The sequence below is a fragment of the Sminthopsis crassicaudata genome, chromosome 1 (assembly GCF_048593235.1).
Source record: "Sminthopsis crassicaudata isolate SCR6 chromosome 1, ASM4859323v1, whole genome shotgun sequence".
NCBI classification, from domain to species: Eukaryota; Metazoa; Chordata; class Mammalia; order Dasyuromorphia; family Dasyuridae; genus Sminthopsis; species Sminthopsis crassicaudata.
The window spans coordinates 190,212,630-190,228,409 of NC_133617.1; the positions used below are offsets into that span (position 1 = coordinate 190,212,630).

Consider the following 15,780-nt stretch of genomic DNA (forward strand, 5'->3'; position numbering starts at 1 on the left):
TCATAGGTCATAGCAAATAACATTGTTTTGTCAAGACAATTGAGTTTGGCTCTGAAATGGGAGATGTTATCAAGGGCCCTCAATTCTCTAAAGGACCGACTATATAATTGTTCCATACTGGTTCAAGAAGGGACCACTTTTGTTCCCAATAACAAATGCATCTCTTCTTTGCTATTTGATGAATTTTTTCTACATTATAATACCTAGTTTTTAGGCTATCAGCAAACTGTCAGCTTTTCCCTATAATTCTAATTAGCTTGATGGGTTATACAACTGCCTTTAGATTTTGCTTCTTTTTCACAATGGCTATTTAGTACTATATAAAAACTTCATATGAAATAACATCAAGGTCAGGATGGTAGTTTACAATGTAAAGAATGAAAAACATTTTCAATAGGAAAATACGTAGCTTTAATTCAAAATAGACATTTTGAAAACAATTTATAAAAAAATTTTAAATGGGAAAAGTTCAGCAAGCTTTTTCTTTGAAGTTTACAATAGGAGAGTACATTGACAATCACAATCCAATTATACAATTGCTTCAAAAGACGCATTGTAACAGTTGCATGCAGTATTATCCCAAAAATATTATGTAAAAAGTTCCATTGAATAATAGGACCCAAGCTTTCCATTGAGCATTCCAACTTTTCCATCATATGGGTTTAAAACCCTATATCCCTTTAATAAAGAGCAACAAGATATAAGATGTTTGTTTTCTCCCTCACCGCCCCCCTAACCCCAACCCAGAATTTAAACAACACAACAGACGTAATGACTAGACTGGCTACTCTGTTACTGGACTGTGTTCACTTAAATGATTTTAGATTTTGTAAAAGATTCTAGATGATAGCCAAAGTATACTAGAAGAAAGATCACATAACTAAACATCAGTACAATGACATACTAACCCAAACAGTTGTATCCTTCCCATTTACCAATGTTAAGAAAATGTTCTCACTGTTAAATTTTAACATACTAATTGCTGACAGATGGCCATTAGGCTTAGTTTAATTCTATTAGATCCACTGAATCAGCATGTCACTATTACACTGACCTGGATATTAATTAGTAACCACCAAGTGGTAAAACTTCTAGATTCCTATTTCCTTTTCTTGAAAACAAAAACAAAACAAAACAAACTACTCCCTGTCCCCTTCTGGACAGTTTCTGAGCAAATTAAAAGGGACAGGGAAAATTCTTCAGGTAGTCCAAATTTCTCACTGAGTAAAAGGCACTAAGAAGGTACTGCCTTATCTCTCTTCATGGAAAGTAATACATGTCAAAATAGTTAAACTTATACTGAAATGTGTTTCTGTTCTCTAGAGAAAAGTACTTCATTTTTGGTAATAATGATGCTTTTATCAACTTATACTACACACCAAATTTTGGATTTGGGCACATACTTCATAAATAAAATTTTTTGATTTCTATAAAATGTAAAAGTAAGCACATTTGAAAAATTATAAATAGGTAACAGTACAAGCAAGTATTTTACAAAGGAGAAATTAGCAAAAGTTAATATAGCACACCATTACTGTGCCATATGCATTACTGGATTTTTATTTAACGCGTACTCCTGTGTCTAAGAAAAAGTTTGCTGTACCATTCACCACTAAAAGATAAACTACCTACTGGGATGAATGCAAAAATGGAAAAAATAAAAATAAAAACAAAAAATCCCAGAACAAAACAAAATGTGGTTTTGGTTTCTAATTATCTCAACACCACTGGGTAAACAAGCAGATATAAAACATAAGTTACATTTAACTGAAAAAACTAATAGAATGACCTCCACAAAACCAAAATAAGAACTATTCGTACTGTGTGCCCCAAAATATCTAGAGAAGCAGGGTAAGACCACTGTAATTCATCAGGTCATTACACTGTAACAGAAAATCTAAGTGCCCTCCACCCTTTCCCCCCCCAAAAAAAAACCTCACTAAAAACTAGTTTGATTGCTTATTTGTGATTTCTTAAATAGCTTTTTTATAAGGTTTGTGTTTCACACTCAAAGTGTAATCTGTGCTTAACATTTTTCAGTTCTGACATATCAAAGCCCAAAAGCACAGAAGGTTTGTAATTTTTTATTGCTCTTAGGCAGGTATATCTTCTTTTCCCAAAAAAGGATGCAACATCAATTTTCCACACCCAGAGAAGGGATGATAACAGTTCTATCTCTTTTTTGCTAGGATATGGCCTCTTATGAAAATAATCTTTAAGGAACTGTTTTTTCTCCTCATATGAACGGTCTTCATACTTCTGGGGATTTAGTGCTAGAATATGAAGAGCATCATCATTTATTAGTGGACCTTCAGTCCTGCTTTCATTCTTTTGTTTTTTAGAAGGCACATTCACTGCTTTTTCAGAAACAGAAGTGATGTCATTATCTATGATAAGAGGTTCTTCTTTATCCCTTTGGTCCTCTGCCCCAGAACAGAGATCGGGAAGTTTTCTCTTGACAGGAAAAACAGAATCATGTATTTCGCCGTTCACTAATGGCAGTTCTTTTTCACTAAGATCAGGCTGGATCTGAAGATCTGAACTACTAACTTTGGGAGCACTCCTGCATCGTAACAAATGGACAGTGATTGCAGTTAATGTCATTTTTCCAGTATATACCCCACAGCAATGGATGCACTTGAAAGCAGGAGTCTTTAAAAATGTATGTACAGTTGGCATGACATGATGTCTTTCCTTTAAATGTATTTCATATTTTTCTGTGGTCACAAAGGTACCAAGGCAAAATGGACAGGTACTGACTTGTTTTCCAGGATTGCTATGTTCCTCAAGAGTCTGTGGTCTCACTTTAATGTAGATCGGTACAACTGTCTTGGAGTACATTCCAGCTAGTATTGCCAAATAGACTTCCCTTTCTCCAAGTTCTTCCTTTGGCAACATGGTAATGAAATCAATATGAGGAAATATTAAGTCACCATTAGCATCATTATCTACCTGGAAACCTCTGTTGCTATAATCCACAGATAATCTCTTCTTTCCAAGGTGCACAGTCCTATTATGATCTGAAAGACTTCTAATGTTATGGAAAGTATATTTACAGAATAAGCACCCTAAACCATGCATCAATAAATGATGCATCAGTTCTTCCTCTGATATTAAGCATTTACAAGAGATACAGCGCAGACTTTTTTCTTTCATCCATCTTAAAAATGGTGCACATGCTGCAAGTTTTTCAGGCTCAAGTTTTTCACTGGATCTTGATCCATTATGTTTATGAGCCACTTCCATGTGCACCTGATAGACATTAGATGGAAAGAGTTCATTGCAAACTGGGCAAGTTTTCCATTGTTTAGCTTGTTTGAGATTGACAGGTTGGCTTGTTTCTGGAGTAGATGAAGATGCCTGGACAATCATATTTTGGGAAGTGCTTACCACTATGGGAGGAGAAGGTGCACCAGCTGGGGAATGAGATATCTGGGTAGCTGCATTAGATTGCATGAGCTGAATTGGCATTTGTGGTGGTGTAACATTTGCTACACCACCAGGTGGTACAGGCAACGTAACTGAAACTGGTGCTAAGGTGTATGTAGGTATCCCGTTAACTTGTTTCCCTGTTGGTATTAGCTGTCTAAGAATAGAGCCTGCAGTTAGGAAAGCGGCATTTTGGGAGACATTAGGTCTGACTGGCTGATTTACAGGTAGAACACCTGGTGTAACTGGTTGATTGAGATGGAGTACTCCAGGACGCACTGCCTGGCTAACTGGAAGAACTCCTGGCATAACAGACTGATTGAGTTGAAGAACCCCTGATGGGACTGCCTGGCCCACAGGGAGTACTCCTGATGGGACTGCCTGGCTCACAGGGAGTACCCCCGATACCTTCTGGCCCATGGGCAGAACCCCTGATGCTACCGTCTGGCCCACAGGCAGAACACCTGATGTGACTGTCTGGCTCACAGGGAGCACCCCTGATGTGACTGTCTGGCTCACAGGGAGCACCCCTGATGTGACTGACTGGCTCACAGGGAGTACTCCTGATGTGACTGCCTGACTTACAGGGAGTACCCCTGATGAGACTGTCTTACCCATAGAAATCATCCTTGGTGGAACTCCTTGGATGACACCTGATGCAACAGGTTGGTTAACAGGAAGCACATTAGGTGCAATGGGTCTATTTATGGGAAGAACTCCAGGTCCAACAGGTCTATTTATAGGTCCAACAGACTGATTGAGGGGCAAAAGTCCTGGGTGAATGGTTTGGTTTATAGGGAGAACCCCTGCTCCAACAGACTTATTGACAGGTCCAACTGCTTGGTTTAAGGGAAGGACTGTAGGACTCACAGGTTGATTAAGTGGGAGGCCATGAGAAACAAAAACAGGTTGAGGAACAGATGCCTGAAGTGCAATATTGTTCTGGCCCACTGGCAAAGGGCTAGACACAAGAGTTACGTGTGATTGGGAAGCAACAGGGGCACTATGGGTAAGAGTCCCAGAGGCACTTGAGGCCACAGTTACCGCCTGTGACTGTACCAGAGTTTGGTTTTGATTATTTTGTGGCAAGGCAAGCTGAATGCAAGTGGAAGCAGCAGCTGTTAGTGCTGGAGCATTGCTGCTAGTTAAAGGAGACATGGCCATATTTGCAGAAAGTTTAGGAGCAATGTGCATTTGCTTAAGAAGTCCTGTTTTTTTAATATGCTCTGAAATTACAGATCTGAGCCTATTTTCCAAATCTCTATGAGTATCTGATGTCAAAATATGATACATTAAAGCATCCAGGCTGCTGGCACCTATGTTACATTTTTTACAATAGTACTTGTCAGAAGATGGAATCATATTGGCAAGTGAAGTGCTGTCATTTTTCACTTGCTCAGGCATTTCATCAGTTCTCATGCCAAAGTAGGAGGTAATCAAGTAATTAAAATGTGCTATGAGTACATGTTTCTTCATGCTGTAGTACAAAGTGTTTGTAAAATGGCATTTTAAGCATGTGAAGTTTATCACATCACTCCTGGATAATTTAGATTCACCCAAAATATTCATGGGGTAATTCTGAATTTTCCGGTGAGAAGAATGAAACATCCGAAAGTGTTTTTCCACAACTTTGGGCTGAGAAGCAAAAACACACTTTGAACAAGGAACCACCAACTCTTGGTCAATTTCATCTTCATGGTAACGATGTAAATGATTTTTCAATGAAGAAAGTAGTTTTGTTGAATATTTGCACAGGCTGCAACAGTACGGCTTTGTTCGATATCTCTGTAGAAAAAGTAAAAATACTCTTAGTGTTAACAATCAGAATGTTAAATGACTAGAGCTAACTCTTAATACCATAAATGCAAAATCCCTCCAAAAAACCCAATTTTCTAGTTTTAAGATTTTTAGAAGTAGTTTTGAAAGGCCTCACTCAAATTGGACAAGATAGTTTTTTTCTTTTCAAATAAATTGTGTTTAACCTGCATCTAACACCTAAACCATTAACTACTATTGAAATCAAATAATTACAAGTTTTACATCCTTTTAAATTCTATTTTAATTACAATGTTACTCCACCAAGCTCCTACTCCAAAACCTCATTGTGGCAGAGATAACTCTTGAGTTTTCAAAGTCCATGTCAGCAAAACACAATCTCTGACAGATTCTACCATGCTCAACAGTAAAAGATGGTCTTCTTTCCTAGGATTACCTTAGGACAGAGAAACTTAATGGGTGCCTTTTCTTTGGTCATGGCAATTCATGAAAAAATTTTAAAATGACTCATTTCTTTTGTGTAATATATTTCTTTTTCTTCTAGTGATTTGTGAAAGTGTGGTAGAAAAGAAGGAAGGAAAAATAATTACAATGTCTAAACCATATATAAAAATTAACTTTTTCTGTACTATAAATGTAAAATCTTAGTCCAATGAGCAATAGGAGAGAGATAGATTGAATTATATCAATCATGACATCCTCACTGATTAATAAAATCAAAATCAAAGAAATATATCATCAGAAAAAATCCATTCACATAGCAAGAGTACACGAAAACTACTTTTTTTAAAAAATAATTTAATCAGTTTTTGATACAAAACCAAAAGATCCTGCAATTTTAATTTGTATTAATAAAACCATTGGTGACCAAAACAGATTATAATCCTATTTCACTCTCTTTTGGCAAAAACAACAACAACAACAACAAAATAAATCCCCAAACATTTTAGAAAGAACACACTGGAATTCTAAGAGAATGGTGAGTAGAGAATGGTAAGGGAACTGGGGGGGGCGGTGGAAGGGAAAGAGTGAAAAAGTATTCCAGTATATATCCAGTATATGATATACTGGAACATGATAAATTCTGTTACATGGAAGAGTTGAATAGCAATAAGTAGAAACTGAGAAGTTTTGAGGTTTTTTTCCTCAGAATCTTCAGTAAGTGACCTAGAACATAACAAGCAATTAATAAACAAACACTTGTGAGTTGAATCAAGAAACAGTTCATAGTGATACCATCTATTTAAGTATCTGAGGCCATATTTGAATTCAGATCTTCCTGACTTTTAAAATTCATTCCTATTATTCAACTCCACCCTCTTCTGTTTACCAGTCTCCATTTTACTTCTAGAACTCAAGATCTTTTCCCCATAACCTTTGCCACGTCTCCCCTCTGTGTTGTAAGCAAGACAGAGCAGGTACTATTTTGCTACTTATATCGGTATTCCCAGATAGTAAGTATGTGCTTTAAAAATGAATTTTTATCCATTTATTCTTTATGTTATTTGGTGCTTGCCATATCTGTTGTTCATGAATCTTTCATTCTTGGAGAAGTCAATGACATCATAAGAGTAATGTCATTGACTTGTGCATCAACTGGATTTGAGCCATGCAGAGTTATGTAGGCTTAAAGTCTTTGGCCTCACTCTCTTGCAGAGTCATCAAAGTTCTATGGCAAGATAAAAATCAAGATAATTCCGGGATATGTTATATGAACCTTTGCTCTAACCTTTTCTCAACAAAATTATATAGGATACAGAAGGATGAATTTTCTATATAATCCATAAGTGGTCTTGGTCTACAGGACCTTAGATTTAGCTTTTTATCAAAACCTATTACAAACGATTAAATGAATTTCCCAGAATTACACATCTAAAAATTATCAAGTAGCCCAGGTCTTTCTACCTTCAAGTCTAGTCATTCTATCTACTGTCATATTATCTTACTTTCCTTCCTTCCTCAAACCGGATTTCCCTAATTCTCTATATTTACCATTTTCTATCTCCAAACTCAAGTCACCACTATCAGAGATGCTATGTTGATTTGATTTGGAAGAGTTTATTAAGTTCTTTGTGGAATATGAGCAGTTGGTGAATTGAGGAATAGCTGACCAAAGCATGGCATGTTAATAAAAGAGAATATACAATAAAAATTTGTAACTATAAAGTATTTAAAAAAATATATTTATATGAAACACTATAAAGAAAAGAAGAACCAAAAACATGCATAATAAAACTATGAAATTAAAGTCAACCAAAATTAAAATATTAATGCTACACACAAAATAAAGGGCAAAAGCATCAGGGCATTATCATGTTGCAAAATTTTACTTACAGAAGATTGTTTTCCCTTGATCAGTAATCAAAATTTATGTAGAACTAGCTAGTGTCCTAAAAATCTTGGTGCAATTCTAAATCTTAACAGCTTAATATTAAAAATAAAAGATTAATAGCTTAGAATTGCATTAAAACTTTTGGGACACTTTTGTGGGAGTAGACTATATTATCAAATACCAAAAACGGATTGTTTTTCTTTTCTGGGAAAACCTTATTACCTCTTCATTCATCAAAAATACATTCTGAATATATCAAGTACCCTTCAGAACTATGCTTATAAGTGTATACTTAACTTTCTCTTTTAAAAGTTTTAAACTCAACTATCTAATACATACCTTTCTTTTTCCTGAAGATTCCCAAGGGGAAACATCTCCCCAAGATGTATTGTAAAAATATTTCTCTCCAGGATCATAATCTTTAAGGTCCTTTAAAAAGGGGGGGAAAAAAAAAGGTTAACTAAATTCAAAAACTGAAAAAAATAACAACAGTTATCTAGTTGTCTCTGTTGTGATTACCTTTAAAAAATTTTTTTTTTAAAGACCTTAACTCTAAGTTCATAATATAAAGCAATATTGTATTCCTATAGAGGTCTTCAACTCAGACTAATTCACACACAATTTTTAAAAGCCTCAACATCTGGTTCATCAAACCACATCAAATCAGATAATTGGAAATGGGAAGAAGGAGGTATGAAGAGTGGAGAGAAGATTCTAGAAATGGGTAAAATGACAACATAAAACTGACTTTCTATGAGTAGGAAAGGAGGTAGTTATTAAAAATTAAGGTGAATAACTGAAAAAGCACATGTATTTAGGACTTCACTGAAGAACAGTTCTACTTAACTCAAGAGCCTTTCAGAATATCACACAAATTTATATTGAAAATGATGACCCGTAGTCATGAAGAAAAATGTTAAAGAACATGCAACATGTTACTTAAAAATTGATAAAACACCATAAAACTATTTCTAACAAAAGGGCTGAAATGTGTATGTTAAAACTAAAAGGACAGTCATCAACTAGGGAATGACTAAAGTATAGCATATTAATGTAATGGAATACTACAATATTGTAAGAAATGGGGAACCAGATTGTTTTACATAGATTTGTATGAACTCATGCAGAGTGAAATGAATAGGAGCAGAGCAGGAAAACAATTTTCATTGTAAAAATGAATATTTAAAGACTTGAAAACTGATTAGTACCATGATTCTAGATAACCTAAATAAGAATGTTTTGAGGCATTAGTACAATTATATGTGTTATCACATTCCTAGATAACACAATATAAATTAAGTATTATTTGTTGTATTGAAAATGAGGTGCAGTAGAAAGAATGTTGGATCTGAAATAAGAGGACATCATGCTCTACTAAGAATACTAATAGTATGATTCTGGGCATGTCACTTCCCCTACCTGGGGAAGTTGTAAAATGAGATATAGGTTATGTTTTTATAAAACAAAGGAGCACATTAAATGTTTTTTCTAGACCAGCTGTTCTTAATCTTTTTTGTTTAATGGATCTTTTAGACAGTCTGCTGAAATCAATAGATCCTTTTGAAAATTTTTTCAACATATAAGATAATTCGTATGTGATTATAAAGAAAACCAATTACAGTGAAATACAGTTATCAGAATTATTTCATTTTAGTCCTCAGATGCAAAGTTAAAATAAAAAACCACTATTCTAGACTTCTCAAGTTTGTTCCTGAAGGAGATTCCTCCAGAACAAAATTTTATCTTTGGCTAGGATGTATAAAACTAGATATATCTCAAAAATAATTGGTTTTATAGACTATTAATAACAATTTTAGTCACCATAACTTCAAATAACACATTAAAATATTTATATTCAAGGTATAACAACCATAAGCAAAAAGGTAAATGACTCATAAAAATGATACCACATGAAATAGTATTCTGATTTTGTAGCTTCCCTTTAATTGATATAAGTAAAACTTATGATTCCCTCAAAATACTTAGTCTACTTTTCCTCATCCCTTGGCTTACAATATTTTTTATTTTAAGATTCTAACTTTTCACAAATTTCTTACTGTTTTTATTACTTTTGGTTAGTCAACACTAGGTTAAAAATGATCCATTTCTATACTATACAAGCTTTATTATCTATAGTATTCTAACAAATACTGAGGCAACAACATGAAAATCTAATCTGAACCCTATATTTTAGAGAAAGTTAAAGGTAGATATCTGTAGACTATTAACATTATTCAATCTTAGCATAACCCTTGCCATGGAATAGGGACTAATGAAGATTACAACTCTGATTTTAAAAAGTCCAAACATTTATAAACAACTAAAAGAAGGCACAATGGCATATTTTACCTTTAAAATATATAGACAGATTCTGGAGAGCAATTTGGAACTATGCCCAAAAAGTTATCAAACTGTGCATACCCTTTGACCCAGCCGTACTACTACTGGGCTTATATCCCAAAGAAATACTAAAGAAGGGAAAGGGACCTGTATGTGCCCAAATGCTTGTGGCAGCTCTTTTTGTTGTAGCTAGAAACTGGAAGTTGAATGGATGCCCATCAATTGGAGAATGGTTGGGTAAATTATGGTATATGAAGGTTATGGAATACTATTGTTCTGTAAGAAACGACCAGCAGGAGAAATACAGAGAGGCTTGGAGAGACTTACATCAACTGATGCTGAGTGAAATGAATAGAACCAGAAGATCACTATACACTTCAACAACAATACTGTATGAGGATGTATTCTGATGGAAGTGGAAATCTTCAACATAAAGAAGATCCAACTCACTTCCAATGATGGACAGAGGTAGCTACACCCAGAGAAGGAATACTGGGAAGTGAATGTAAATCGTTAGCACTACTGTCTATCTACCCAGGTTACTTATACCTTCGGAATCTAATACTTAATGTGCAACAAGAAAATGGTATTTACACACATATATTGTATCTAGGTTATATTGTAACACATGTAAAATGTATGGGATTGCCTGCCAGCGGGGGGAGGGAATGGAAAGAAGGGGGGATAATTTGGAAAAATGAATACAAGGGATAATATTATAAGAAAAAAAATTACTCATACATATATACTGTGAAAAAAAAAATTCTAAATAAAATAAAATATATAGGCAGCTAAGAGGTATTATCCACAATACACTCACTTTTCAGTAACTTCCTAAAATATTGCAAAATCCTGTACTTTACGACTTAGAAATTAGTTATGTCATGATAACTATAAATACTTCTAAAAAAATAAGTTTATGGGGGCAGCTAGGTGGTTCGGTGGATAGAGTATTAGCGCTGAAGACAGGAGGACTTAGTTCAAATCTGACCTCAGACACTTAATACTTCCTAGTTGTGTGACCTGGCAAGTTACTTAACCTTCTTCCCCCCCCAAAAAAGTTTATGAATTAAACCCAAAAGAATTAGAACTGTTTAAGCCAAAGAACAGATTAACATGGGGGAAAACCCCCAACCTATACAGAAATTTTGATAGTCAGTTATCTGTTCTCCAATTCATAACTGAGTAAGACAACAAGGACTAAACAAATAATACCAAAGCTCATGTCTCTTTATACAATATACAAGATTTAATTATTAAAGGTGATAAAATCTGGATATATCTTTTATTAAAACTATAGTACTAAATCAAATCACTTCAAAAGTTGCAAGAAATATTTCCAGGTATTATAGAAGGATGAGAACAAAAATCAGATATTTGTATGCTTATTATACTGTGGGTATTTTTATTCACACCTTTTTATTTTGAGATAACATGAATAAACACCTTGAAATGTACAATATAGCAGAATACAACAAATTATTTAGATTTTCTCATATATTTTGTTCTGACTACACTATGACTAAGAGAAATAGTTATGTTCTTCAGATAAAGCAAGTAGACATTTAAAGTAGAGTGAGTAGTTGATATAAAATCAGTTTGAACTGGATTTGAACTCTGCCTACAACACTTTTGAATGCTTCATCTATAAAACTGAAAATAATGACCCAAAGGATTTGATTATGAAATTCAAATGAGGTAATAGTGTTTCATAAACCCTAAAGTTCATATAAATGTCAATCATTATTAGATATGGTCTAAAATTTGAGGGTCTAACATATACAAGCCATTGTACTCTGTGTATCTGTCACACACACACACACACACACACACACACACACACACACACACACACACACAGTCCCCTTATATTTTACTAGGGGAATTTGTCAAAAGAGATATAATCCATATCCATTTCCATTCCCATTCCCTGCTAAATATCTGATTAGGAACACGTAACAGTTTGAGAGGATGGAATTTGTAAAAATTTAAAAAAGGCTACATAAGATATGATGGCAACTGAATTAAGCTAAGTATTTTAAGTGGTTTATGTGAAAAAGCTCTTTCCAGGTGTGGACAGTTTATGTAAAGACATACAGATGGAAGACAGACTGCCAACTATTTGCAGGCGTAAATCTTGTTTGAAAATTGAAAATAGGCACCCTCTCTATTAGTGTCAGTGAATACAACTGGCCATAATTCAGCAAATAATAATAACCTTTCTGTGTTGGGTATCGTAGGGCCTGCTCTTATGTGTATATTTGCTGTGTCAGTACAATATAATCCATGAAGATAATATCTAAATAGTCCCCTCACAATACTCAATAGTATTGGACTATTCGTGGACCAGAAGGTGTCATTCTCATTAGGAAGGTAAGTTTGTGATGACAGACATATCCAGCCAAAGCAATATGAGTGATACAGAGATTTTTCTAAGATTCCATTCCATCATCCTGGGATATTTTAGAACTTCATATTTTACCACAGAAAAGAAAATAAATGCATTGTTATAAGCACTGTACTGGCTAATAGGAATATTAGAATGAAAATCAAGAAACCAACACTCTTGGTAGAATTTTGTCTAACACATACATGAAGAAAAGCTAATGTTTACATAGCACTTTAATGTTTTCAATATTACTTTTACATATCCCATCTGATCGTCATAATAACCCTTTATTAATCTTTCTACAGATGAACGGCACATAGTCACATAAAAACCTGAAAAGTATTCAAATTCAGGTACTCTTCACACCAACAGAAACAGTGCTCTATCCATATAACTGTTTACATTTACAATTTAGAACTGTTTTTTTTTTTTTTCTTCCAAATAACTTAATAGGTTTGAATTCTTTTTCTGAAAAAGATCAGGACATATTTTGATATGTACTTAGGAGTGCTAAAATTTTATACCCATCAGTGTGTGATATAGCTTCTATAATTTTTTTTTTTCATATCTACATGCATCTCTAATTTCATGGCTCTTAGTAATAATCCTTCTGTGATTATGGTAGTAGTGGCAATGACCTAGTCCTGGACTGACATCATAACACCCTTTTTCCTCCCATTCCCATTTCCATAAATAAGCTTCAGCACTTGGATATTTGTTTATTCCTTGACATATTGTTAACTGAGAGGTTCTTTGATTTATGAAGGGTCTTAGATGATTTTAGTTCTTAGTCATTTCATTGATTTCACTGGGATGTTATGTTGAACAAACTAAATAAATATGTACCTCTGTTTACTTAATCTTTGTTTGAAGGCTTCTAATAAAGAACAATGCTAAGATACCTTAGTAACTAAGAAAACCTCAAAGCCATTGAAAAGTAAGAATCATTGATATAGGAATCAAATTCAGTGTGCACAACCTACTAGGCTAGTTTGCTTAATAATTGTATATAAGTGAAGGATCAATAGTTTCTAACAAGTAAATCTTGACAGCCACCCATCATCTACCATCACTCAATATACCCCCTCATAACTAGGTATCACTTAAGAAAAAAGGACTGCTCAATGCCTAGGCAAATGTGATTAAAGAAATCACAAGTGAAAGGCATTCACAGTAGAGCATCCATATAGGTAGTTAACATACAAGAATTTAAAAAAAAAAATTTTTTTTAAGTTTCTAAGCACTACAAACTCTTATAATTGAGGATTTGATATAACTGTGTTTTATGTTTTAAATGTGAATAACTAGAAAAACAGTTTAATCAGGATTAAAATCAATTGAAACATTTGTGAACCATATAATTCAATAAAAAATACATAATTATTAAAAGTAAATGCTGCTCCCTTTTACCCACTTCATTTACCAAAGTAAATAAGAAAAGTATCCCTTAAGGAAAGTAGAAAATCTTTGGAATGTAAAAAAATGCTAAGCCACATAAAGGCTGAACTTTTTAATATTCTTAATTTTCCATTCCAAACAATTAAGAGAATGGCCTCCTAGTCTCTTTAAATAGAACCATCAAAGCATCATATTAAAAAAAAAAAAAAAAAAAAAAAAAAAAGTACCTACTACTATTAATATAAAAGATTTCAGGCTCATAATTTCTACTCAAAGCCCCTCCAGATATCTAGACCGAAACCAGAGGACTTTTTCAAAAGTATACCCAAGAAAACAAGGTGAAGGCCAGTGCAGGCAGGTATGAGGGCACCTGAAATAAAAGACTGATTCAGCATGACAGAGCAAGGGGAGGTGATCAATTGGCCCTGCTTTTTTCTTTGCAATGGATGGAAAGCCAGGCAAAAAGTAAAACCTTTAAAATAATCAAGGGGAAATGCTACTAATATTCTAATATACCACAAGCATAAAACTGAAAGGAATACCAGAATGAACTATAAAGCAGAATGTAAAAATATTTCCTATATTTCTGTTTGTAATAACAAAGAACTACAAGTTGATAATACATTGTTCTCAGTGGAGGTGTGAACTGATCCAACTATTTTGTAGAGCAATTTAGAACTTTGCCCAAAGGACTATAAAACTGTATACCCTTTGATCTAGCAATATTTCTATTGGGCTTCCCTCCTAAAGGAGGGAAAGGGACCCACATGTGCAAAAATGTTTGCGGTAGTCCTTTTTTGTAGTGGCAAGAAAATAGAAACTGAGTGGATGGCTCCATCAGTAGGAGAATGGCTGAATAAGTTATGGTTTATGAATATTACAGAATATTATTGTTTTGTAAAAAAAAAAAAAAAAAAAAAAAAAAAAAAAAAAAAATTATAAGCAGTATGATTTCAGAAAAGCCTGGAGAGCTTTACATGAACTGATGATGAGTAAAGTGAACAGAACCAAGAGAACACTGTACACAGCACCAAGATTATGTGATGATCAAATTTATTTAAAAAAAAAAAAAAAAATCAAGCCATTTTCCAATTCATAAATGGTCAAAGGATATTAACAATTTTCTGATGAAGAAATTGAAACTATTTCTAGTCATATGAAAAGGTGTTCCAAATCACTATTGATCAGAGAAATACAAATTAAGACAACTCTGAGATACCACTACACACTTCTCAGATTGGCTAAGATAACAGGAAAAGATGACGAATGTTAAAGGGAATATGGGAAAACCGGGACACTGATACATTGTTGGTGAAACTATGAATGGATCCAACCATTCTGGAGAGCAATTTGAAATTATGTTCAAAAAGCTATCAAATTGTGCATACCCTTTGACCCAGCACTGTTTATACAGGACTTATCCCAAAGAGATCTTAAAGGAGGGAAAGGCACCCCAAAATGCAAAAATGTTTGTGGCAGTGCTTTTTGTGGTGGCAAGAAACTGGAAACTGAGTGGATGCCCATCAAATGGAGAATGGCTGAATAAGTTATGGCATATGAATGTTATGGAATATTATTGTTCTGTAAGAAACGACCAGCAGGATGATTTTAGAGTGTTATGGATAGACTTACATGAACTGATGTTAAGTGAAATGAGCAGAACCAGATCATTATACATGGCAACAAGACTATACAATGATCAATTCTGATAGATGTGGCTCTCTTCAACAGAGAGATGACTCAAACCAGTTCCAATTGTTCAGTAATGAAGAGAGCCATCTACACCCAGAGAGAGGACTATGGGAACTGAGTGTGGATCACAATGCAGCATTTTCACTCTTTCTATTATTGTTTGCTTACATTCTTGTTTTTTCTTTCTAGATCTGATTTTTCTTGTGCAGCAAGATAACTGTATAAATATGTATGCATATGTTAGAACCGACATATATTAACATGTATTGGACTACCTGACATCTAGGGGAGGGGGTTTGGGGAGGAAGGGAAAAATTTGGAACATAAGGTTTTGCAAGGGTCAATGTTGAAAAATGTTTTGTAAATAGCTGTTGAACTGCATGTTTAACCTGTATTGGATTACTTGATGTCTAGGAAGGTAAGA

General features: G+C 34.2%; 1 protein-coding gene across 6 annotated transcripts in view; it reads right to left on the reverse strand.

Moving 5' to 3' along the window:
* Positions 1-387: 387 nt before the first annotated feature.
* ADNP2 (ADNP homeobox 2) overlaps positions 388-15,780 on the reverse strand; it is a 40,116-nt gene continuing 24,723 nt past the window's right edge. For all 6 annotated transcript variants that reach the window (XM_074273121.1, XM_074273105.1, XM_074273113.1 and 3 more), the window contains 2 exons: positions 7,877-7,966; positions 388-5,214 (listed from right to left, as the gene is read on the reverse strand). In XM_074273121.1, the coding sequence (XP_074129222.1) occupies positions 1,987-5,037 (3,051 nt within the window). In that variant the 5' untranslated portion in view covers positions 5,038-5,214; positions 7,877-7,966 and the 3' untranslated portion in view covers positions 388-1,986. The remainder of the gene's footprint in view (positions 5,215-7,876; positions 7,967-15,780) is intronic.